The sequence below is a fragment of the Chanodichthys erythropterus genome, chromosome 14 (genome assembly GCF_024489055.1).
Source record: "Chanodichthys erythropterus isolate Z2021 chromosome 14, ASM2448905v1, whole genome shotgun sequence".
Taxonomy (NCBI): Eukaryota; Metazoa; Chordata; class Actinopteri; order Cypriniformes; family Xenocyprididae; genus Chanodichthys; species Chanodichthys erythropterus.
In genome coordinates, this window is record NC_090234.1 from 36,561,359 (window position 1) to 36,588,936 (window position 27,578).

At 39.6% G+C, this 27,578-nt stretch overlaps 1 protein-coding gene across 1 annotated transcript in view; it reads left to right on the top strand.

The window, feature by feature from the left end:
* The first annotated feature begins 774 nt into the window (after positions 1–774).
* Positions 775–27,578, top strand: part of asic4a (acid-sensing (proton-gated) ion channel family member 4a) — a 108,723-nt gene continuing 81,919 nt past the window's right edge. Inside the window, exon 1 of the mRNA XM_067409604.1 lies at positions 775–1,350. Within this exon, the coding sequence (XP_067265705.1) occupies positions 775–1,350 (576 nt within the window). The remainder of the gene's footprint in view (positions 1,351–27,578) is intronic.

Here is a 27,578-nt window from a genome sequence, read left to right on the forward strand (position 1 = left end):
ATTGTCGCAATTAGGATGTCTTCTGGGACTAAGGTGGGGGTGGATGGGTGGGGGGCTGACATTAAAATCCACTGACCCTGCTGACGTTCTCATCTTGTCCGGGATGTTTAGCGAAGCAGCCTTTGATGGCAACTTATTGTGGTCAAGGGGTAAGAAAGCATCTCAAACAAGTGGATTAAGTGAGAGAGAGAGAGAGAGAGAGAGCGAGAGGTGGATGCGAGTGTATACGTACGCGTATGTGTGTGTGAGAGAGAGAGCAGGAGACGGAGAGAGAATGCGAGAGGACTGAGAGCGTGGGGGGTTTTTGAGTTGCTGCTGCTTGTGCCGGTGAAGAGGAAATAATCACAGTGTTGCTTCCTCATGAATTATTAAGAAGCCCCCCCAGCCTCTTTTAGCTTGAGCCAAAATGCTGCATTTTCATCTGTGTCTATAAAGCAAAGAAGAGGTCTGTTGTATGTTTTTCTGTTATTGTTGTTTGTTTCCCTAGGTGTATCAGAGCTGGTAAGCAAGACTCGTAAGCGTGCCGAACAAGTGCTCAGATGAGCAGTCCGAGCGCAGCACCACGAGCATCAGCACAGGAGAGCTGAAACTGAGAGACAGAGGCAGTTCCCTCCACTGCACACGACAGTAACGGCCGCTCTCGCTCCGCATGCCTTTTTTTCCCTTGTTTTCTTTCTGGAGTTGAGATCTTGTTCGTCAGAGCAACGGGAGTTAGTGGAAACTGGGGCTCCAAGCTGTTATCCAAGCATCCCAAACGCAGACCTGGCTGCCCACATGCCGATCGAATTTGTTTGCAAAATCAAATTTGCAGAGGAGGATGAGAAGCAGAAAGGCAACCAGGATGGGGACAAAGAGAGCCTAATCGAGGAGAGCTGCAGCCCCCCAGCCAAGGACCTGGCCGGCTTTGCCAATACCAGCTCGCTCCATGGGATTAACCACATCTTTGTGTCGGGCCGGCTGGGAGTCAGACAGACCCTCTGGGCTCTCGCGTTTCTGGTGTCCCTGGCTCTCTTTCTGTACCAGGCGGCAAAGTGTGCCATCTCCTACCTGGAGCATCCTCACGTCACGGCGCTGAACGAGGAGGCCACCCCGGAGATGGTGTTCCCCGCCGTGACCATCTGCAACATCAATCGCTTCCGCTTTTCTGCTCTTACTGACGCCGACATCTACCACCTGGCCAACCTGACCGGCTTGCCCCCCAAAAACAAGGACGGCCACAAGCCCACCGATTTGGAGTATCCGGCGCCGGACATGCAGGACATCTTCAACCGGACGGGTCACCAGCTGGAAGAGATGCTGAAGAGCTGCAACTTCAGCGGACAGAACTGCTCGGCCGAAGACTTTACAGTGGTAAGCCTGAGGAAAGTTTTTGATTCTTGCAGTTTTCAAAGTTGCACTTTTGCTTCAGAAAGTTAGCTTTAGAGGAGAAGGAAATGGCAAAAACCACTTTGGGCCATTTATTATTAGAATCAAGAACGTAATGGAGGTCTAAAGAGCAATAAATGTCCATATTCCTGTATCATTTGCGGGAATAGTGAGTTTATTTGCACTTTAGGACCGGATGTTCTGTTCTCAGTTGAAACTGAGGAGTCTGCAGGTGTTGCAAACAAATTCAATTTATCTTTACAAGAGAAAACAATTTCTGTCAGCGGTGAAGTAGATAGATGTGCTTTGTTCTCTGGTTTCCCCTGTAGTGACTATTCATTTGGACATAGTCTTCGTAAATAGGGCACAGACCAGGCTCGCTACCCTCATTGTGTTCACAGGAGTGGTCCTGTTTCCCTGTACTCATGATTTCTTATAATGTGCCGACAACAGCGGGGGATTCAGCTGTTGTCCTCAAGGGAGAAGAGCAGGGTGCATTTGTATACTTTTCTGATGTTTGATACTTCCACCAGTGTCAGCCGCTGAAAGAGTGAACGGCAACAATATTGCTTTATAAAAACTCTCGCTCGCTTCCCATTCATGCTGCCTATGCCAAGAGTGAAGTTTCCTCAGTGCTGTATTTCAATCCTGTCACTGTTGGAATTAAATATTTAGAGTTTGAAATCATACATGATTTTTGCATTAGCTAAATTGGTTAAAATGAATAAAACAAATTCCATAAGCCACTCAAGTCCACTCCTAAGGGTCTTATATGTGTCTACCATGCCATATTTATGTTATGTCTACTGATGGATGAATGAATATTGCTTTGGTAGTAGTAAAGAACATTTGTCAAGTCTTAATAGGATGTGTTGGACATACGTAGCCTTACCTTCCAGAGACGGGTACTTTCTCTGCCTTATCCTGATGATAACATGGAGTGACCCTTTGATGTGTCGTAGAGCTTTAGTCTTCTGTGCTACTCAAGGTTTCTCTCTCAGGTAGATACATAGGTTTGATCATGTACCATTTATGATACAAGAAATTAGAAGTGACAGCTGAGACTCTCTGTCTTTCACTACTACTTTCTTTCACCTCTTCTGTATCTTCACCGTCACCCCTTCGGTCTCTTTTCCCATTGGCCACATCAGGGAAAATGCCATGGTTCTGCAGAAAGATAAAAGCAAAGCTGCGGAAAAAAAAAAAGTGTAAAACCTGTGACAGGTAGATGTGAAGTGTTGTCCTCGCTGTTGTTTGTGCTTGCTGTTTGTTGAATTCAAGTGGAACCAGTTATCTGCATCAGACATTAAAAGACGATTTTTCTCACCCTCATGTTGTTCCAAACCTGGATGACTTTTTTTTCTGTGGAGCCCAATAAGAGTATATCTGAGAGAGAGAGAGAGAAAAAAAAAAGTTCATTCCAAGTCCAGTAACACTGAATTGGGACTGAAACTTTCAAGTTTAAAACAGAATGTAGTCCGTATGACTGAAAATGAAATTTCTGTCATTAAGTACTCACCCTCATGTCGTCCCAAACCCGTAAGACCTTTGTTCATCTTCAGAACACAAATTCGGAACCAAGAAAGGTATTAAAGACATTGTTAAAATAGTCCACGTGACTACGGCGTTTCAACCTTAATGTTATGAGGACTTTTTGTGTGCAAAAACAAAACAAAAATAACGACAATTTAAACTGTTGTCATATCGCAATTGATGTAGTACACGCAGTTCAGCGCTTCCGTGTTTACGTCCAAACGCTGTCTCGGTATTGGCCGACACTGTACATTTGAGCAGCACGAAGCATGCGTGTAATGCTGACACAAGAGCTGGCCAATAATGAGTCGGCATTCTGGCATAGAACACAGAAGTGTTAAACTGCGTTCACTATGTCAACTGCGTATGACAACAGTTCACATTGTTAAATAAAGTCGTTATTTTTGTTTCGTTTTTGTGCAGTATTCTCGTCACTTCATAACATTAAGGTTGAACCACTATACTCACTATTTTAAAGATGTCTTATACCTTTCTGGACCTCAAAATGTGCAATGACAATGCTGCCTATGTGTGCTTCAGAAACCCTCGGATTTCATCAAAAATATCTTAATTTGTGGTCTGAAGGTCTTACGGGTTTGGGATGACAGGAGTGTGAGTACTTAAAGAGAGAAATTTAATTTTGGGTGAACTAACCCTTTATATGAGTCTTCAGGAGCCACATAAAACATTTTTGTGAGATGAATGAACAGATAGTTGTTATTGAATTAAAATCATCTGCCCTTGGCCTTTTTGACATGTTCTTAGGAGATAATGAGAGAAGTAGACAATGTCTGATTCATTCTTTTGAGTGAGATCTTTTTATTGAATTGGTTGATATGGTGATTCATTCACAAACCAGGTCAGATTTGGTTCTTCTAACTCACTGTTCCATTAGCAGTGGTTAACAGCTTTTGGAGGAAAGGCCTATCACTGAATGTCAACTTAAGTTCCTTACAGAAAGTTATCATATTATTTCAAAAGACTTAGGCCGTGTGTCCACCAGAGCGTTTTTAGCCAGCTGAAAACGCTAGGCGCTCTGCTTAAAACGCCCGTCTGTGAGCGCTTGAGAGCGCTTCTGCAGCGCAGCGTTTTTTTCCGTTGAGACGCTTTGTTGCTATGATACGGAATATCCGCGTCACTGTTACTTATAACTGATTTTGCATGTAATTTGTTTCAGGCTAAAAATGTTCACACAATGTGGAATTACTTGCTATTACTTGTTCGGAGACCAGCAATATTAATTTCTCATCCATTTTGTTTCTGTTTGTTGATGTCGCTGTACAGCAAGAATGTGACAGTTGGTCGGAGTTGTATTTGTCCCGCCCCTCCTCCACTCTGATTGGATGGCTGGCTAAAAAGTGACAGTGATGAGCGCAGCGTTTTACTCAAAGTTGAATATTCTTCAACTCGAAGCGACCAGTAAAAAACGCCCAGCTCTCAGCGCTTGAGCGTAAAAAAGACGCTCAGCGCCTCGTTAACGTTTAAAAAACGCGGCGCTCCCATTGAAAACAAAGTATGCTCGAAGCTGGAAAAAACGCTTAGGTGGACACACGGCCTTAAGGTGTGGTCACATTAGTAAAATTTCGCAGACAAAAGAAGGTCCGTTGTCTACTGTCAAAAGTGTAGCAAAGTATGAAGCACAGCTCAAATAGAATTACTTGCATATCGAATAGCTTTCTGTTGGTCATTGTGGTGAATCCATTTGACAAACCTATACAAAGTCCGAAATCTGCATGGTTAAATTCGCTGTCACGTGGATTCCTATTGAAATGACTGGATTTTGCCTGTGAAAATTCTCTGAACCTACCTAATGCACCTAATGGTGTTTCTGCGTCATCTTTGACGCTTGAAAGCCTCGATTCCCATTCACTGTAACTGCATGAGAAAAGTGCATTTTTCACAATTCCTCCATTTGTGTTTCGCTGCAGAAAGAAAGTCATACATGTTTGGAGCAACATGAGTGTTAGTAAATGAGTCAAAATTATCAAGTAGATGTGCACATCCCCCCCTAAAAAACAAAAACAAACTGGGCTCAGGTGCAGGACAACAAAAAAAACTCTTAAGAAAAAAGAAATGTGAAGTCCGCACATCAGGCACATGCCTGGTTGGTCGAAACGTTGCATTATTTAATAAATTATTTGTTGGAGCAGTTATTTTCAGTATGCAGACTTCACATGTTGTTAGTAAATGAGGACAGAATTTTTTAAAATTATTTTAAGATTTTAAGATGGGCTATCCCATGTCAGGAGCGGGCTTCTCGTGAGCCACAGAAAGACTTCTTTATAAATTAATCTGTTTGGAAAGTTCTCTGCTCCACCGTTCTCTCCCATCAGCCCTGTGATCTGTGTCTGAGAGGCTGTCAGTTAGATTAGTTACAGGCATCTTGCTGTCTCCACGCATGACAAGACACTTCCTCCATCCCACGGGCTGCGCAACCCAGGCAGAAAAACAAGGAGCAATTTTGAGAAGCATCTCTTTAGCCTTTCCTGTGTGACAAGATTGCAGATGTAAGAGTAAACGGGGATCACTGCGACTATCCCAGAAGCTTCATATTAACAGCAGACCGACTGATATTTTTAGCATGGAGTGTGAGAGATGACCTTAGCTGGGCCCGCTGGCCTCTGGGTGCGTGCGGATCACTAGCCTGAGGAAAAGAGCACACGGCGTGCCCGTGTCTAGCCGATTCCAGATGCTGCGTTTATTTAATGACTGCATCAGCAGGGAGAGCGGTATATTTTCGATCAATCACATCCCTGGCATTTAGCCCCACTACTTGGTTTCAGCAATTGCACTCATAATATGAGCTGTTCATTTGTCATTCCCACGCCCCATGTCCTAGAGCTCTTCCTATTCAGGAACACTGCAACAATAATCATTATATCAAAAGAACAGAGGTACTTTTGAATGTCTGCATCATGGATCATCAGACTGTTTCATAATCAAACGAAATGGCAAAAAATGTAAGAGAAGTTTTCGAATTGGATGTGCATATTCATTTCATATTCATTTGTTGCCAAGCACAAATGTTTAATTTATGGTCTTTGATTTATGCTGATGTTAATAAAAATAGCATTTCCATTTTGCCTCATCGAGGTAAATGAATTATGTAACTGTATTCGATTTATGTAGCATTTTGTCTCTCTTGTGGATACAAGAATTTCCTCTTCCTAGAAAGCTTATTGCAGTTGACATGCGTAACACATTTAAAGTTGTACAAACAGCACATCAGTCTAGAATGTTCAGGAAGTTTGTATTTATTTCGAATAAATATGTCTTTGAGTTACTCACATTGTCAATGGGGTCTTATATTCAAGGTAGGGTTGGATGATTAATCGTATTTTAACCGTGATAGTGATTTCTGCTGCTTTCGATTACTTAAGTATAACCGTCTGTGATATTGACCCTCTGGTTATTTATCCTGAAAAAGTGTTTTTTTTTCTTTCTATTGATATTTCTGTTAAGGGGTTACTTGGGTGATTTCAAAACAATGCTTCATGAAGCTTTAAAGTTTTACGACTATTTTGTTTCGAATCAGTGGTTCGGAGCGTGTATCAAACGGTATCAAACTTCCAAAGTCACGTGATTTTAGTAAACGAGGCTTTGTCACGTCATAAGTGTTTCGAAATTTCAATGGTTCACATGACTTTGGAAGTACACGTTCCGAACCACTGATTCTAAACAAAAGGTTAGTAAAGCTTCGAAGCTTCATGAAGCAGTTTTTTGAAATCTTCCATCACTAGATATTGTTGAATAAAGTCATTATTTTGTTTTTGTGACACACAAAAAGTATTCTCGTCTCTTCATAACATTAAGGTTGAACCACTGTAGTCACATGAACTGTTTTAAATGTCTTTAGCATCTTTCTGGACTGAAAGTGTTAATTATCTTTCTGGCAATGGAGGCCTCACTGAGCCATTGGATTTTATCAAAAAATATCTTAATTTGTGTTCCGAAGATGAACGAAGGTCTTACAGGGTGAGGGTGAGTAATTAATGACAGAATTTTCATTTTTGGGTGAACTAACCATTTAACTTGCATTGGTCACAAGCCTCCATAAGCTTTCATGCTTGGGGTTGCCAGATTTCATAGAGCTTTTCTCTTAAATAGATACATTTTCTGCCTAGTGTTTTACTTAATCTTCCCAACCTGGCAACCTGGCAAACGCAGATGATCTGAAAACACAGACAAACATTAGCAATCTTCACTGAGATATTTTGCTCAGAGAGTGTAATACAGCCAGTGTGTTCCTTCACAAGGCCACTTGTGCTATTTGCTGTTACTAAATCTGTGAGCAAACCTTCTCAGTGACAAACTGTAATAAATCCATACATCAATATTGTGCGATTGTGGTTGCTGAATAAATGTAAGTGCGCAGCCTCTGAGCTACTATATAAAGTCTTTTTTGTTCTTTTAATAGAAATCATTAACATAATTTGAAATTGTTAGAATTAATATTCACTGTTTTAACTTTTAAGAAATGCTTAAGGTTTTACTGGTTTTAATAATTTACAGATTTTGTTAATGTATATGATAATATACATAAATATTAATAAATCAGGAAACTAGATTAGGTAAAATAAACCTTGCGTATGAGTTGACATTCTCTTGATTTGTGCTTATGTGAAAGTGCAATAATGGATTAAATTTAAAGGTGCCCTAGATTCAAAAATTGAATTTATATTGGCATAGTTAAATAACAAGAGTTCAGTACATGGAAAAGACATACAGTGAGTCTCAAACTCCATTGTTTCCTCCTTCTTATGTAAATCTCATTTGTTTAAAAGACCTCAGAAGAACAGGCGAATCTCAACATAACACCAACTGTTACGTAACAGTCGGGGTGTACGCCCCCAATATTTGCATATGCCAGCCCATGATTGAGGCATTAGATAAGGGAAGAACGTCTGGATCTGTGCAGAGCTGAATCAACAGACTAGGTAAGCAAGCAAGAACAATAGCGAAAAATGGCAGATGGAGCAATAATAACTGACATGATCCATGATAACATGATATTTTTAGTGATATTTGTGAATTGTCTTTCTAAATGTTTCGTTAGCATGTTGCTAATGTACTGTTAAATGTGGTTAAAGTTACCATCGTTTCTTACTGTATTCATGGAGACAAGAGCCGTCGCTATTTTCATTATTAAACACTTGCATTCTGTATAATTCATAAACACAACTTCATTCTTTATAAATCTCTCCAACAGTGTAGCATTAGCCGTTAGCCACGGAGCATAGCCTCAAACTCATTCAGAATCAAATGAAAACATTCAAATAAACACTGTACTTGCGCGATTAGACATGCTGCATGACGAACACTTTGTAAAGATCCATTTTGAGGGTTATATTAGCTGTGTGAACTTTTTTTTATGTTGTTTAAGGCAAGCGCGAGATCAGTGGGCGTGGAGCACCAGATTTAAAGGGCCACACATTTCTAATTATGCCTCAAAATAGGCAGTTAAAAAAATGAATTAAAAAAATCTATTGGGTATTTTGAGCTGAAACTTCACAGACACATTCAGGAGACACCTTAGACTTATATTACATCTTTTAAAAAAAAAGTTCTAGGGCACCTTTAAAAAGGTTTTTTTTTTTTTTTTTTTTTTTTTTTTTGAAATGACAACAGTCATGATTAAATATCACAGTTATAGTATTTGAACAAACTCATGCAGCCCTATTTCAAGGATTCTAGATCAGGTTTTGACTACACTGTGGGAACCAAATGTCCCAAATCAGACAGTTAGCCAAATCAGCTACATTAGCTTAAAGGATTAGTTCACTTTTGAATGAAAATTTCCTGATAATTTACTCACCCCCATGTCATCCAAGATGTTTGTGTCTTTCTTTCTTCAGTCAAAAAGAAATTAAGGTTTTTGAGGAAGACATTCCAGGATTTTTCTCCATGTGGACTTCAGTGGGTGGAAGGTCCAAATTTCCAAGACGAGCATTTGTGATTAAAAAGTATATACATTTTTATTATTATTATTATTATTTTTTTAAAAAATGACCGATCGTTTCGCTAGACAAGACCCTTATTCCTCTTCTGGGATCATGTAGAGCCCTTTGAAGCTGCACTGAAACTGCAATTTGGACCTTAAACCGGGTGAATCCCACTGAACCCCACTGAAGTGCACTATGTGGAGAATAATCCTGTAATGTTTTCCTCAAAAACCTTAATTTCTTTTCGACTGAAGAAAGAAAGGCACAAACATCTTGGATGACATGGGGGTGAGTAAATGATCAGGAAATTTTCATTCAAAAATGAACTTATCCTTTAATACACACACTCTTAATAAAATGATAAAAATGCAAAAAAGATTCTGTTATGGTTAAAAGTAAAAACAGTATAAGTTATTAGAAAGTCCACACCATGATAGAAAAACATTGTGTGTGTGGGTTTGTGCGTGTGATTTGCAGCATTATTTGCTTTCTGTTCCCCTCGACATGGGGTATAATTAAAACACTCAGCTGTTATTGACTCATGATAATTGCTCACAATAGATATCATAATAAGATGTTTAGACATAATTGAATATAAATAGCTGTGCTTCAGTTTTCCTTTCCACCTAACTGTCAGCTCCTGGTGGTGAAGGGGATTGTGAGTGCTTTAGCTAAGTCCAGCATATACGTAGAGGTCTTTGGTTCTTTTATGTGTGTTTGCTCTTCCACTTGCACTGTTTGCGGATGTATTTTCCGATTTTGTTTTAAGCAAGGACAGATCCCTTGTGCATATATTTCTATGGATAACTGAGTGACACTGACCTAGATTGATCTAAAGCCCAGGGTGAGGACAGATATTATTATAGGACCACTGTTAGCATTTGTCAGGTCAGTTGGAACACGAGTGTTGAGAAGCACATGCTTTAATAGATTTACTAGAACTGAATATGTGAGCGAATGGCTCCTGGGGTATGGTGACATGTCTTTAATAAAACAAGTCACTTTCAAATGTCAGGAGTCTTGTCTTGTACGTTTTGCAGCATCGCTGCTTCATTATGGAGTAAATTTCCTTATGTCATCGTTCTGAACTGTCACCGTGACCTAGTTTTTTAGCATATGCGCCAGACCAAGGGGTCAAGATTTAGCTGGTTTAGCATGTGTTGGTAGAAGTCATAACTAGCTTCCACCATCTGGAAGCAAAAAGCATCTTTCTCCATTGACAGTTATTAACTGTTTTCTATTTTAAATGTACTTTATTCCTGTGATGAAAAAGCGGAATTGTAGTGGGTGGATTTTTATCATTATATGGTCTTTGTGTACACACACTGCCAACACACATTTATGTTCAAACACCATGTAAAAGTGAATTTTGCATAATAGGTGCCTTTTAATGGATAGCTTTCTCAAGAACTATTAACCTCCTTGTTCCAGACATATTGGCTGCGTTTACACTGGCACAAAAAATCCGATCTTTTGCTCATATCTGACACAGATCGGAATTAGATGCACACGTTTAAACACACAAATCCACACGAGATCCGATTTTTTCGCATTCGATCTGAGCCACTTCCAAATGTGGTTTTAAATCAGATACATATCCAATCTCTGGACATGCGATCTACGTCTAAATACGCATATCCGATTCCCATTGGAATTCCAAGCCATCACAAGGCAAGGGCGAGACGTTTTCTCACTAAAAAGGTAGCTTTAATGTTGTATTATGAAGCAGACGTGTTTGTATCGTTTGTATGCACTCGCACTAAAAATTTGCAGCTTTATTATTGAGGTGGGAACTTTATGTCTAACGTTATTTATTTTCTAGAAAGAAATTGCGCGCACACATACATTCAGCAGCTGAATTTTAACCTATTTTAAAGAGATCGCCGTGTTGTTTTTCTTAAAAGCCAAAAGCTTCTCTCTCTCTAGCTCACTCGAATTCATTCAAAAAAAAAAAAAAATGGAATTCTAAAACTAATAACTGTAGATTAAATATCAAACGCAAATTACATTTATTTTCTGGTCTATATCCATTCAGTCAGAATTCACACTACCTCCATGACACTGACAGCTGTTAACTTATCCATTCAGGTAATCGTGGCCACTCGACATGAAATATATAAATAATTTTAATAGCAAATTTAATAGCGGCCATTCAAAACCCAAGGGTCTACTATGTGCATGTAAAACTATCAATGACAATCATTTTGGGGCAGGAAGTAATGTAAACACAGATATCGGATACCAGTCGCATCTAAAGTGAATGTAGACACGCCGGCCAAAAAATCGTATCTGTGCATTAAGACTTGCAGTGTAAATGCAGCCATTGAGCCTTGGTGTTCTTGTGAGAAACATGGGTTCGAATCGAGCTCGCATGGTGTCCTGATCCCACAATTTTTATTTTCATCTGTCTGCTTTACTAAAATGTCAAAGAATCTTGTTCAGTTGTTGTACAACAGTGTTGCACAAGTATGGTAGTTGCAGAAGCAGCCAAAAGTTCTGGAGATGGAGCGGTGTCATGTCTGCTTGAGGTACGAGACATGTGAAAGCTTTTGGCAGTAACAGGTGTTTCACATTGTGTTAGCGAGGAACTGGCACTCTCCGCTCCTGAGGTAGGATGTCTTTCTCTCCGAGAGCTGCCCGAGAGCTCTGTGCTGTGTGAGTGACATCAGGTCCCCCTGCGGGCTCAACGTCTGGCTCTTCTCCGCATTCCCCTCTCTCCTTCTTCCGTCTTCCTGACAGAAACACAGGACTGAGGGAGCGTGAAAGTGACCGCGTTCCCGCGGCTCTGTCCAAACAGCCCGTCAATTAGCCGCCCAGTTCCGCTGTCGCAGGTCTCCACAGATTATTGAACCGCCGAACTACCGATACATAAAAATCCTCCACTCAAACCCTCAGCCTTCAGCTGCCCGCATAACAGTTTATCTCTCCTTCAGCACGCCAGAGACGCAATTGCATGTGAGAGGCATAGCTGTAAACATGCTTATCCTCAAGGCATTCCTGCTTTTAGGGGACGTGGAGACTATTGTGACTGTTTATGTTTGTGTGAAGGAGACAAGGGCAGACGGAGCGAACACACATACACACAAAACCAATCACAGCGGGGCTATTCGAATCCCCGGCAAATAGATCAGCGCTCTTTAGGCTAAACACATCAGCAGCAGCATTCCATAAGACAACCCACACCTGAGACTGATCGCTGTATTATGAATGCAGAGGCGGCGTTTCACTCAGAGGGATTTTTTCCGTGTTACCATTCCTCTCATCATCCTCCGATTTAGCCAGCCGACTACATCCGAAAAGTCTACAGCTCAAGGGATAGCTTTAAACTTGGCGAAAAAAGCAGGGCCCTAATGTTTGGAGGCTGTAAACTCCCTCCAGAGTCCACAGAGACATTAGTTCCCACTTACATTTGTCTCTTTCTGACAAGCTGTCCTGCGAGCTGTTGGAACGAGTGTATGTGAGCGAGCACGCATACGTGCTTCATCATATACTGATAGACTTGGAGGAGAAGATTGATAGTAACCCCTAACTTCGGCTGTTTGCTTCACCCTCCCTCCTAAATCAATATATTCCTCTGTCAGATTGCTTCCCAGGCCCTAGCCCGGCATGACTAATTATCTTGTTCTTCTGGTTTTGGCGGGAAGTCTGCTGTGTTTGATAATGAGGAGAAACCCATCCGTATGGATACGTTCGCACTTCTGCATATAGCTAAATGCATGCGTGCCAATAAAATAAGCTAATGCAGTGCGTTTTATAATGCAGCAAGATGGATATACTCTTTGGCACGCTGTTTACACATGCCGCAAGAAATTGTGTTTGAGCTTATTTTTCATTCAGAACTTCCCTGTGGCTTAGAGGCAATAAGAAAGTGATAAGCCCTGAAGACGAGCACAGCGGTCGTCTGTCTTTGGTATCTGACTGGATTTTAATCGGGGGGGCACGATGATATTGTGCGTCCGGTTTCCGAACTACATGTCAAAAATGTTGCCACAAATCATAACTGTTGCTAGGCCCCATTTAGAAGAGGTTCAACCCCCTGGCTTTCATATCAGCCTCTCTTTAAATCTAGATGTCAGCATCCTTTAAATAAATGATTTTACAAGATTTTTATAAATTTTCTATTTTAATTAATTGTTGCTTTTATTCAGCAAGGATGCATTAAATTGATCCAAAGTGACAGTAAATACATTTACTGTATAATGTTACAAAAGATTTCTGTTTTAATGAAATACAAAGTTCTGTCGTGAAACTCTAGATGGCACAGGCTGATAGTTCGCTTGCAATCACATCATTGTCTATAGGGCGCAGCTGATTGGTTTCTGCTGTATCAGTAGCCAGTGAGCTTGCTGCTCAACCTTCAAATACTTGGTCAGCATTTGCAGAAACCCTGCACCTTCCCCAGCTCCACTTGGGTAATTCATGCTATTTTGTACAGCAGCAGCATGTCTTACTTGCTCACAGCAGCATGGTGTGTTCTGTATTGTAATATCCATTTCCATACCAAACACTCCGAGAGCTGTCATGACAGAAAAGCTTATCTTTTGCATATTCTGTTCATCAAAGAATCCTGAAAATCCACAAAAAAAAAAATTAAGCAGCATAACTGTTTTCAACATATAAGAAAATACATAATAAGAAGAAATGTTTCTGAGCACCAAAGCATATTAGAATGATTTCTGAAGGATAATGTGACACTGAATACTGGAGTAATGATGCTGAAAATTCAGCTTTGCCATCACAGGAATAAATTACATTTAAAATATATTCAAATAGAAAATCGTTATTTTAAATAGTAATCATTTTTCACAATATTACTGTTTTTATTGTATTTCTGATCAAATAAATGTAGCTTTGAAGAGACTTTAAAAACATTAAAATGTTTACAGATCCCAAACTTTTGAACAGTAGTGTAGAAATTAACATTTTAAATTAACCACAATTCATTAATTTAACTAAACTAAATAATGTTTAAAAATGTAATGTTATTGTAAAGTCTTCACAAAACTTTAAAGTTTCTTACATATCACATATTTTCCTTCCAAATATACTGCCATTATTGATTTATATCAACTGACCCAACTTTGAAGTTTTAATTTGCTCATTTTGTTCTCAGTCAAGCAAGATTCACATTCACTTAGGAAGGAGCCTGAATCTCCACAAGACTAAAATCCTCGAATTAAACCAGTTACAAAATTCATGTTAAAAATTAATCAGGCCTTGTGAACGGGCTTGTCCGGGTAATGGATGTGCGTTTCTCCTCTCTCTTCGTGCCACGGTTTAATTACTGTATGAAAAAGCAGCATATGCTTAAATATCAAATGAATCGCACAAGTGAAAATCTTTGTTCTGTTTAGTGCATGGAAATGTCAGTGTGGAGAGGGTAAGGCAACATTAAAGTGGGAAATAAAAGAACATAAATGTCACTCAGTGTATTCTGGTCTGCGGTCTAGCAGAGCATGAAGGGCTGGCATGTCTGCTTGGTTGGACGATTACCCTGTGCTCTGAATTATGTCGAATGTCACACACTTGGCACTGCCTTTTGCTGATCTTTGGGGTTTGTTTGTACACTTGAGCACATTACCGAGCAGAGTGTACTGTTTCGTAAAATTTGTGTTGATACCCGGAACTCCGTGTGCAAACATGTCTAATACAAATAGCAAATTTAGCATCAGCATGTCCAATTCTCATTGGATTGCACTGACAACATTATGTTCATTGTGCAACATTATGCAATTCAGAATTTGTATTTATATATATATATATATTTGTTTATAATGTTTTGTTTCTTATTGATGGATTGATTGATTGATTGATTGATTGATTGAAAAACTGAGACCTCTCTCACTTCTTAGATTTGTGTAAGTCAGCTGTCGGGTTTTTGAAATGAATACACGTAGATAACTGCTACTGTTGTGCAGTGGCCTCCTCAATATAATGCGAGTATATAAAATCATCAAACTGCTATAAAACAGTGAACACATTATCAATTGTTCATCAAAAATCACCACATAGCCTGTATACAATGATTCCAAATCTTGAAGACAAACTGTGAGAATCTCGTGCTCACACAATGAATCTAAATCTTAGTCAAACAAAGAGCGAATATGTTCGTCTCTGTTTTGAGCAACAAACCCCTTTGCTTTAATCCTTCCCTCAGGAGACGGACGCAGAACACCGCAACTCTTCACCCTCCCTCTCCTCAGTGCAGATAGCAGAGCTGAAGCTTCCAGAGGGGAGTGTCATTTTGTTTTGTTTTTTTCCACGAGCAGCAGTGAATTGGATATACTTTTTGGATTAACAAAATTACTTCTAGCTAATTTTCATTCATTTAATTCTTTATGGACCTATTGGTCCATTGGTAGAACTGTTTTTATTTGATATTTGATGGGGCTTATGGACATTTTTTAGAGCCCTTAGCTTGTAAATGCAAGCATGTTTAGTATGGGTATTGTATATTTAGCTGCATCTAGCTTAATGAAAATTATCTCAGTAACTCTCTAGTCATTTTATTCAGCATGTTTATTTGTTAGAACTAATAAGCCGCATTGCGTGTGGTAAATGATACTGAAAATGGTCCTGTGTGACTGTAATTATCTGGCAACAAGCGAGTCTTAACGAGGAGCTTAGAATGGGCCACTTTGGACAACTAACTATCTATAAAGGCCCTAGGCGCACGTAAATGCACAGCAAACGATTATTTCCCATGATTGGAAAAAAAAAACTCAACAGAAGAGCTGCATATTTCCAGATAAATGAGAATCACATTTTTTTTCTTCAAAAAGAGATCATGATTCTCCCTTGATTCTGAACAGGCAACAAAAAAAAGACTGTAAAATAATAATTATATATATATATATATATATATATATAGATACAATTTAAAAAATGTACGGTAATTTACTAGGTTCTGACAAAAAATGTTAATTGCTGTAGTCCATTTAAAAATGTTTGATTAATTAGAATAAATTATTATTAAAAAAAAAAAAAAAACGTTTGAATGAATGATTCAATGACTCACTCATAAATATGGATGGATCTAGATGGTAGGTTTAGGGTGGGGTTAAGTCATTCGTGTTTGGTTACTCGTAAAATATTCATAAACTCTTAAAATTTTGATTCGAAAACAAAGATTCGTAAAGCTTTGAAGCTTCATGAAGCAGTGTTTTGAAATCGGCCGTCACTAGATATCATTGAAAAGTCATTATTTTGTTTTTTTTGGTACACAAAAAGTATTCTTGTCACTTTATAATATTAAGGTAGAACCACTGTAGTCACATGAGCTGTTTTAAATATATCTTTAGTACCTTTCTGGATCTTGAGAGGTTCAGTGACATTGCTGGCAATGCAGGCCTCAATGAGCCATCGGATTTCATCAAAAAATATCTAAATTTGAGTTCCGAAGATGAACGAAGGTCTTACGGGTGTAGAATGACATTAAGGTGAATAATTAATGACATAATTTTCATTTTTGGGTGAACTAACCCTTTAATAGACACAAACAAATTGTTATCATTTAGGAATAAGATCACATGGGTGTTTGAATCGAGATCGCTTTTAACGATTAATTCAGCTCTACTCAGTTTGAATACAACAAAATTTATATGGACTCTATGTATACAAACATCTCTATGCGTTTCCCTCCCAGCAGACAATGCCGTAACAGTGACGTTCACAGTGAGGTATGCAGCACATTAGCCAGTCATTCATCTCAAGGTTTTATCGATGTTGACAAACCACTCGACCTTCAGATGCATAGAAATGTCATCTAATTCATCAAGCTCTGCTTGATTCGCTACCCCTCATTTTCCTATCCAAGTACATTTCGGTTATGAAGTGTCCTGAAGAACACATTACACTGTAATGAAGCCACTAGAAAGGACAAAATTACATTGCATCATGCCGCACAATGAAATGTGATGCAGCATCTATTTATTCAGCTGTGTTCTTTAAAGGCCCATAGTATGAAAAATGCATCGGAAATGACCTTGTGGAGAGTAATTGTTTTGTAATAAACAAGTGGGGTACGTATGCTAACTCTTAAACTGTCTTTTTATGTTTGCAGATGAAGTTCATGTTTGCAATGAGGCAAGTTATGATTTCTGTTAGTAAACTGACTGGTCGTGTAAACCACCTTCAGGAGAAATTCGGCCGAGTTTGCTGCAGCCTGCAGGATTTCAGTGTTGATAATCAGGGTGCTGACATCCTGAGTGAAATTTTTCTGACACCTTTGGAGCACTAATGGCTGAGGCTGTTTACTACAGTAAGCTGTAGTCGCACACATGCTGTAGGCTATAGCTGTTTGTGGTCACAGAACCAGCCAAAACACAGCCCTGATGTGAATATGTAAATCATAATTGTGGGAAGCTACCCTGTCCAATTTTCTTCTTTTAGCATTCTCCCGAGTTTAAAGGACAGATAGAAAATTTCGCCTTTTTTTGTAACCAAATAGCTTTTATTATAATTCATTTTTACTTCCAGACAGTAGATGTATGTAGCTCAGTCTTCTTTTAAAAAAGGTTTTCCACATTCTCCCTCAGCTCAGAGAGTACCGTCAGTTCAGTGCCTGTGTCTGAAGTCTGTTGCTTTTGATGTGAAATTTGCTCTGTGTGATTCAAGGCCATGTCGGACATTTGCAGTATAAGAACTGCTGGCAGCAGCTGGGACCCACTAAACGGCCACCCAGTGTTTTTGACACATTCATAACCAACAGAAGGAACACATTTCAGTGTTCAATATTCAGCTAGTCTCTGCTGGATCTTTTTTAGACATCAATTTCTATGTACATGGGGGTCCAAAAGTCTGAGACAACTAGTGGAAATGTTTAAATTTCACATTTGTCTAGTTTAATACAGCATTTCATTTTGATGTAATATATATTACCCTTTTAAAGTTCAGGTTCAGTCATTTTTTAAAAATGTTTTTGAAAGAAGCCTCTTATGCTCAACAAGGCTGCATGTATTTTATCAAACATACAGTAAGAAACAGTAATACTGATAAATAGCAATTCAAAATAACTGTTTTCTATTTTAATTGATTTCAAAATGTAATTTATTTCTGTGATGGCAAAGCTGAATTTTCAGTCATTACTCAAGTAGTCATTACTCAAGTCCTCAGTGTCACATGATCCTTCAGAAATCGATGTTATCAATGTTGAAAACAGCTGTGCTGCTTAAAGGGGTCATGAACTGTGTTGTTTTATAATCTTTCCTATGGTTAAATAATTAATTTATATTGTTAGTATGCTTTTTACATAAATGTATAATTAAGAAATAAAAGGCATTTTTCCTACCCTGATTTTAGTTTTAAGGGGCGTGTCTGCTGTGAGACTTCAGTGTAAACACCCACTGCTTTGATTGGCTAACATCTTCGCAATATGAAAAAGCCAACTATTATTCTCTCAAAAACTTTTAGCACACTTTTACTATTGCAGCTCTCAAGGTAAACTAATCGTGTAAAGTGTTGATTATATTTAGGGCTATGGCATTCTATTTAGATTGTGGCATGAAAGGTTGCAGTGATGAGCATGTGGCCGATCACAGACATGTTGTTGAGCGCATGAAAGCAGTTATCTTGTCATTGAAACTCGATTTCTGCACACTAATGAATGCTTTCCTCATAATTAACAGTGCAAACACAATGTAACTAAGAGATTCATTTAATAAAACAGGAGTTTTGACACGAGTCAAGAACTCAGTCACTGATAAACTTGCGCTGTTTGATTGACAGCTCTAGCGATTGTAAAGGGAGCGTTCTTTGATTGCTTTCTATATATAATTTAATCACCATTTAAATAACAGATTATTTTCATCCTACTAATAGAAACAACATGAAGTTGATCGTTTAGTTATTGGTTTGATTTATGGACATATAGACAAAGAACATCTGACTGTACATGAATCATTACATATCAGATCAGGCATTAGATTGAACACAGTTACTTACATGTCGTTGCGTTACTGTCGAGTCTGTTTACAAAGCCTGCATCAAAATGCGATTGATTTACCAAAGAACACAGTGGAATGTATTAAATAAAAATAAATAAAACCCAAATGAGACATTGATGAAGTAGGCGTTGATTTCTTCTGCAGTATATACGTTTCACCTACCTGTGTCATAGATAGGTGCATTCCAGGATCAGTCGTTCGCTGGGCCTAGTGTCAATAAAAGCTTTTATTGGGCTAACAAGGAATTTTTCAGTTCTGGAACTTACAGGATATTCTTATAGTACAATGACCTCTTATATATCAAAAGCTCAAGGAAAAGTTTATATATTATATAGTTAAGTATTTGCTTTGCCAATATACATTTGATTAGTGACCTACAGTATATACTGTAGTATAGAATAGTAAATATTTCTTATTTGTCTTCACAACTTTAGTTTTTTTTGAAGTTTCAAAATCTTATTGAACAAATTTTGAATTTTGGAATTGAGATCTCAGACTTTTGGACCCCACTACTGAATATGTGTAATGGTTCCACTGAAGCTGAGTCAATCTTCTGAGCCCAAATGCAGTTTATTCCATGATTCGAAAAGTGCACAAACAAAGAAACAACTTGAAAAAAAGTAAAGCATGGTGTTGACATGAAACTCACTACAGTGGACTACAGCATCAAAAGTTGATAAAGACAAATTGCAAAATCAGGGTGTAATGTAGTTTGTTAAAGGGAAGAAGGAGGCGGGAACCTGCGAAAGTTCAAACAAAGTTTTAATTCCAAAAAACGAAAGTAATGCCGGCAGACCCTCGCGGACGTCTGCCGGCCACACAAACATAATAAAACATAACGTAAAGTCCAGGCCTGGTCCTCTCTTGTCCGTCACGGTCGTCGCTCCTCCTTTTATGCTCCCGGAGCTCCTCCATGAGAGACTCAAGGCCGGTGTGCCTCCCAGGTGATGCTAGTTATCACTTGCGTCACCGGCCTCGCGCCGTTCCCTCAAGGCTCTCGCCCGCCCTGGTCGTCACATACCCCCACCGCCCGCGACTGCGCTTACTCCCCCCGGGGCCTGTCTCAGCGGCCGCAGCACCTGGGGGTAAGGACAGATGAGACGAGAGAAAGGAGACGGAAGCAAGAGGAGCGACAGGACGAGAGAGGGGAGAGAGGAAAAAGAGAAAAAAAAAAAATTCTGGGTCCGGCTCCAAGACACATTGCCGCTTGGTCCTCAGCCTGCCAAGAGGCTCTTCTTCGCGGTGCCATGCGGTGGCACTGGACGCTCGGTGGACGGCCCGATCCTCGACCGCCTCCTGGCGGCCGGCGATGGCTCCTCCGGCTGAGGGCAGCCGGCAGCGAGTCCCCCGTTTCCTGTTCCTCCCCTTTATGGCGGACGGCAGCAGGCTCCGGCCCACGGCGAACGGCGGCGACTCCTCCGCTCCCTCTTGGACGGCAGCCACCACACCTCGTCCCAGGGGCACGGCCTCGAGCTCTCCGTCCCACCTTTCACTAGGCTCCAGCACCACCGCCTCGGGCAGCCTCTCGCGGTCTTCCCACTCCCGCGCTGCCCGAACTCCGCAGCACCACGATCCCCCTCAGCAGAGAGGGCTCTCCGACAGCATGTCCCTCCTTCCTCCCGGGTGTCGGCACCAATGTAACGTAGTTCGTATATATACGGGAAGAAGGAGGCGGGAACCGGCGAACGTTCAAACAAAGTTTTAATTCCAAAATAAACAAAGAACAAAATGAAAGTAATGTCCGCGAGGGTCTGCCGGCCACACAAACATAATAAAACATAATGTAAAGTCAAGGACTGGTCCTCTCTTGTCCGTCACGGTCAACGCTCCTCCTTTTATGCTCCCGGAGCTCCTCCATGAGAGACTCAAGGCCGGTGTGCCTCCCAGGTGATGCTAGTTATCACTTGCGTCACCGGCCTCGCGCCGTTCCCTCACGGCTCTCGCCCGCCCTGGTCGCCACACAGGGCTAAAAATATACAGACTACTAATGAGCAAATGAACAACACCTGAATGAAATAAAATCACATGACACATGAAAACAAATAGCCCAATCAAAACACCAGCATTACAATATGCTTAGACGATGACTACTGTATATACTCATGTTTGTTTTAATGTTCTAAAGATAGACGTTTGGTCATTTTTAATAGAAAGTTGTTAAAAATACAGAACCCATGTTGGAAAAACATTATCATATCAAACTGGATATTATACATTTTATTTTCTTGCAGCCCAGGCTGTGACCTCTTTCAATCATAGTGTTGTCCTTTCACCTGACAGTGCTCCCAAAGATTAATTCTGTTTGTCCTAATGTATGGTAATGAGAAAGTTGTGTGGATTTGATTGTCAATAACTTGAAATACGGCCCTGCTCCCTAAATGCTTGTGCCGTTCAATAACCTATTAAAGTTGAATCACAGATAAGTTGGCGTGCATCAGGAAAGCAATCTGAAATTTGTGCTGACATTGATCCAGCAGGAAAGGACCTGATGGCTCCGATTAACACTTGTGTCCCGGGAGATGCAGGGAGAGAGAGATGCTGGACTGTTAATATCGTGTCATGTCCCTGGCTTTCCCCGGCAGAATGAGCTCCATTTATGAGCTCCATATAAAATGTAAAAGCAAACAATTCCGTGACTAGCCGCAGAATTGTATAAGAATTTGTTCACGCTTTCTGTAGCAGGAAGCAGAACAAATGGATTGATTTCTGTTTGGTAAGTGTTTCATGCAGAGTACACCTGTTCACTTTAAAATAGGAAATCATTCCAAACAAAAGAAGTCTAGTCCTCATTAATTAACTTCAAATTAGCCTTGTAACGTCACTCCTGAGTGTTCTGAGATTTTCACAAAGTGCCTCATTTGGAGAGAGCTCTGCATTAATGCAGCTTTTCATTTTAGTGGATTTTGCACACACAGCCACATAAAGTGTCCAGAATGGATTCGCCGTCATCCATGTAGCATATTTCCCAAAATTTGTTTCCAACAGCAAAATGACATTGAAAGCTGCAAGGTAAAAATGATGCCTTATCCTTCTTTTGTATTTTCAAAGCAATGATAAGGGCATCATTTAGAGTAAATATGTCTATTAATGAGGGATATAACTCTGGCTCGTGTTTTCTGCCCTTGACATTCTCGTCGGGATTAAAGAACAGCTAATGGAGCACTTCAGGAAGGAAGCGTTAAGACCAGGAATAAATGTCACAGCTGTTCAGTCACAAATCACAGTGCAATTTTTCCCCTCTTTTCGTCCTTCTTGACCTTCATGCCCTGTTCTTGGGAAAATGAAGAACATGTTAACATTTCGTTTATATGCATAAGGCCCTTGAAAGAAGCCCAGAATCCCATTTGCCAAGTAAAAAGTGAATGTATGTTGTCTGAAGGTGATATTACAATACAAACTTTATATTCCACAGTGTGAGCCAAACAGTCAGAGTAGGTTCTTGCCATCCATCCTCGACAGCTAACAAAGAGCAATGCTGACGGAAGGACCTTTGAAACTGTAGTTAAATAGTACTTAAATGGTACATAAGCTTGGACTGTCGTTGAAAGACATTATTAAAGTAGCTAGGTACAAGATAAACAGTATTTTTGTCTTGTATATCAGTAAAAAAAAGATACATTTACTTAAAAAGCAAAATTTGATATGATATTAAATGGGTCCTATTATGCATTTATCTGGGTGCTGCACATTTCATGGAGGACAGCTTCCAGAACCTAAGAGAGTACAATGCCAGCTACGCACAAATGCTTCTCCTGAAAGACAGAGCAGTTCCCACTTTGTCGGGACTTTGGACAATCAGTTATGGATCACAACCTATAACTTTGCTTTATTATTTGTTTTTGTGTTTTCTTTTAACAGTTCCGGTTATAAGTTTTATGTTGGTGCTACAATGTAAACAAAGGGGAAAGCTGTTTGGCTCTGCTAGCTAACATTATAGTGTTGATGTAGTGTTTAGCTATGGAACTCTGAAACGTCCTGTAAAATCCTGTGCTTGGAAAGGTTCTGTATGATCCTCTTGTTCGTAAACATTCTTAGGGCTTGAATTGGTATGGCACAATTTGATGTCATCATTAATATTTACACCTGAGCAGATGAAACTCGTGGTCATGGTAAGGTGCGAGACATTTACAGAACATGCACTAAGTAGTTCACCAATCACAACAAACTGGGCCAGCTAGCCAAACAGAGCATTTCAGAAGGAGGGGCTTTAGTGAAACATGAATGAAACAGAGTGTTTCCTGTTCCTATTCTAGTGTACCCCAAAAACAAAATCAAGACTTTGTAACAGGGCATAATAGAGCAAATACACTTACAATGCATCGACAGACAAGACAGAGCAGGTTACTTTTTGTCATTTCTAAAGAAATTTAAACAATAAATACCATTTTGTGGCTCTTTAATGTGTCATGACAGATCGCTGTAGCACCTCAGTTCAAGCGGCTCGTGAACCGATCATCTATTCCTACAAATTTATTTATAGCATCAAATAAACATGAATGAACATCAGAAGGAATGTTGTTTCAACCACGGAAAGAATCAACATTTCAGTACACAACATTTTTCAAGTTCAAGTCCACCAACGTAAATATCAGACAAAATGGTGGATTCGGCGTTATGATTGGTTAGATCGCCTGTCAATCAAACTCCTGGTGAAGGGTAAGTTAGTTCACTTAGTTAGTTCCAGACGCAGGTTCTCCATCTGACCTGGATACGGCCTGGATCCAGCACCCGGCAAACCTCAGGATAAGCAGAGAGACAGATATTAGCGTAGATGCCATTCTTGTTCTGATGTACAGGTATATCTAGTGTTATAGGAAATGTTCTCGGTTCCGGCCGACCTAATTATTGCAGCGTAACAATCCTTTAACGGATTTGAAAAATGTTAATGTATTGATAATGTGTTATGTGTATGCAAGAGCAAAGAGATGTGTTTTTAGTCTAGATTTAAACTGACAGAGTGTGTCTGCTTCCCGAACAATGCTAGGAAGATTGTTCCAGAGTTTAGGTGCTAAATAGGAAAATGATCTGCCGCCTTCAGTTGATTTTGATATTCTGGGTATTATCAACTGGCCTAAATTCTGAGATCGCAATAAACGTGAAGGACTATAATGCATTAAGAGCTCACTTAGGTACTGGGGAGCTAAACCATTTAGAGCTTTATAAGTATCCGCTTACATATATTTATATATAATTGATTTTTAATCTCTATAATAAAAATGTACAATTCAGATTTTGATCTCCATATACATTTACATATATATATCTTCCAAGGGGTTTTTTCCCTCCTAGGACTTTTTTCCCAGTGCTAGCACGCTGGGTTTTTCTCCTAGGGGTTTTTTTCCACCCCTGGAAGTCAGCCGACATTGGCTTAATGTAGCACCATCTTGTATATGTTACATATTACCACGCTTGTTTGTACAGTTTTAACCACTTCCCTTTTTTTCTGTGCTTCTAATATGTAAAGCTGCTTTGAAACAATTACCAATTGTAAAAGCGCTATATAAATAAATTTGACTTGACTTGACTTGACAAAATTAAAATTTCCTGATAATTTACTCACCCCCATGTCATCCAAGATGTTTATGTCCTCCTTTCTTCAGTCGAAAAGAAATTAAGGTTTTTGAGGAAAACATTCCAGGATTTTTCTCCATATAGTGGACTTCAACAGGGTTCAACGGGGTTGAAGCTCCAAGTTTCAATGCAGCTTCAAAGGGCTCTACACGATCCCAGCCAAGGATTTTTTCCTCTAAATGTTTTTTTAAAAATATACTTTTTAACCACAAGTGGTCATCTTGCACTAGCTCTACGATGTGCCACGCATTACGTAATCATGTTCTAAAGGTCACACGTGACAGAGGCGGAAGTACCGCGGTAAGGCAAAAAACTCGCATTTTCTCCTCCAACTTCAAAATCGTCAAACATGGTTGCACCTTTTATTTGTAAAAGCCGTTGACTTAGTCTTTGCACGTTCACTTTGTAAACAGTTGCTCGGTACTTCCACCTACCTCACGTGTGACCTAAGTAATGTGTGGCGCATCACAGAGCTAGTGCTAGATTAGCATTTGTGGTTAAAAAGTATATCATTTTTTTTTTTTTTTTTTTTTGGAAAATGACAGATCATTTCACTAAATAAGACCCTTATTCCTCGTCTGAGATTGTGTAGAGCCCTTTGAAGCTGCAACCCATTCTTCCTTCAACCCGTTGAACCCTGTTGAAGTCCACTATATGGATAAAAATCCTGGAATGTTTTCCTCAAAAACCTTAATTTCTTTTCGACTCAATTATGAAAGACATGAACATCTTGGATGACATGCGGGGTGAGTAAATGATCAGGAAATTTTAATTCTGAAGTGAATTAATCCTTTAATGTCTTGCTTTTTAATTATTCATGTCGCAAATTTATATTGTTTTAATGGGAAATACTGTGGGATTTCTAACTCCAACAATCAGTGCAGATTACATAATCCTCCTCTCGTTTAATCTGTAATTGAGATGAAACTGAGACTGATGCCAGGCATTTATTTACCTCAAGGCCACTGCAAATTTCTCAGGCAGAAAATGCACCATATTTCAGGCAGCCTCTACGTGTAATGGAACCACAGCGTTCACAGAGCCCCTCTTTGACAACTTTTGAACGAATAATGGAACCACATAGAAATGAGTGAGTGAAACTGAGTGGAAAGCTTTAGATTATACATGAAAAGCGGCAACACAGCAGGTGTAATGAAGCTCACGACGAGGTCACCTTTCTCTTTTTCTCTCTCTTTCTGTTTCTCTCTTTCTCTTTATCTTTTTTTATGAATGCAGTTCTTGGAGTGTGGCTTGATCTCTGTAGACAGAACATGTACTTGGATGTTGCATAAATAAAAGCATTTCCAACCCAAACAGTGGAATAACTTGCCTGGGATTAGCATTTCATTAAAATAGAAGTGTGAAGGTTTGAAGACAAAAGGTGTGAACCGCGGAGCAAGAGTGGGACCATTGCCGTCTGCCTGCTCGGAATATGTAAGAGCTCATGAACTCTGATTTGAAAAGCTCACAATGAATTAAACATGCAGCGTCTTTACCTTACACTGAATAGTAACAACTTTTAGGGATGTCCACAAGGTTGTTGGATCAGAAATTAACTTTACATTACAAGTTTGTTCAGCAGGTTTTTTTATTTACAACATATTTATTTATTAGATACTTTGTGGTTCTTGTTATTAGTTTCTTTTTTTATGAGAATGTGTTGTATTTTTTGCGAGTCTGTGTGTACATTAGCGTGTGGCGGACTTCTGAAATGCAGATGGAAATGTGGAACGTTTTGGTTTTTAGTCCAGTGTAAATTCATGTTCCAGTTTGATTTGATGTTTATAGGTTAAAGCCATGTGGAACACCATTTTTATTATTAATGTTACAGTTTTTTGTATGCTTATATTGACATACTTATTTATTAATACCAAGTCACTTCAAAGTGATGAAGTTTATATTTAAATACTACAACATTACAATAATACGAATAATTCCTCTATCTTTAATTTGTTATTACTAGCTGTTTCTTTGTGGACCATTCGTCATCAAATGCTTGATAAAAGAATGAAGGTCAAATGAACGGAGGAGACTAAACTTAGTGGTTACTAAAAACCAGTTCACTCACAGATCGTCATTTCAAGGTCATTTCCATTTATGGTGAAAGTGGTGATGAACATATGAGTAAGTTGTTTACTTTGAAATGAAACTATCCATGTTTACCAGTTTGACCCATTCAGGCCAGTTTCCGAACATGATAGGTGGGTATTTAAATCATATTGACAGGATATTCAGCCAATCACAGTGACTTATATAATGCGATTCCCCCCACATATTTACTATACGCCACACTTATGGATCTCTATGAAAGCATAATAAGCTCAAGTCAGGCAAAAAAGACGCTGGTGTCACTGCTGGACCGTGTCACTTTGTGATTTACGCATGATTTCATCTCATATTTCATAATATTTGTTTTGATTTATTTCTGCACTGTTGATTATTTTCTCATCCAAATAATATTTTAAGGAGGCTTTGCGGCAGAGGCACACAAGGCAGAAACAGAGAAAGATAGGGAAAGGCAGATTGAGAGAAAGATTTGTATTAAATTGTACACACAGAGCAAGGAAAATCTTTTTCTACAGGATGCTTAACAGAGCAAGTTGGAAGCAGACTGTTAGCAGGATAATTTGGCGAAAGGAAGGAGTCTCCCGCTGTCTGGTAGTCTGCGTTTTCTGTGGCATGAACATGCAATTACCCTTGATTTCATTTCTCGCAGATAAGTGTCCCTGCTCACCGGAGCAGCAAACGAAAGGAGTCAAGGGGCTTGTTGACAGCGGGGCATGTACAATCGCAGGAATCAAATAACCTGCCCGTCATTAGGACACAGAGCCTCATATAGCAGTTGACACTCAGATGAGCAGATTCTCTAGAATTGGGGCTCCTTTTAGGCTCTCAACATCTGGTCGAATTAGTGCTGTTTCACTAGATGAAGTGAATGTTAGACCACCCCAGTCTCTAGTAGTTTTCGTGTCATGCTAGGCCCCCCAATGAGGCTGTATTGAGAGCACTCACCATGGGGCATGTTGGGATATAAGATTGGCCCAGTGGTATCAGCTCTGTACTTTGACTCCAATAGCATGCAGGGTGTGCTGCAAAATGATAGGCATATATGATGCTCCAAACAAGCTTTGAAGTAGTTTGATTTGACCAAGAAAAACATATCTCTCACCTTACTCATTAGCAGAAAACCCATAATTGAGGTGAGATCTCTCACTCAGTTATG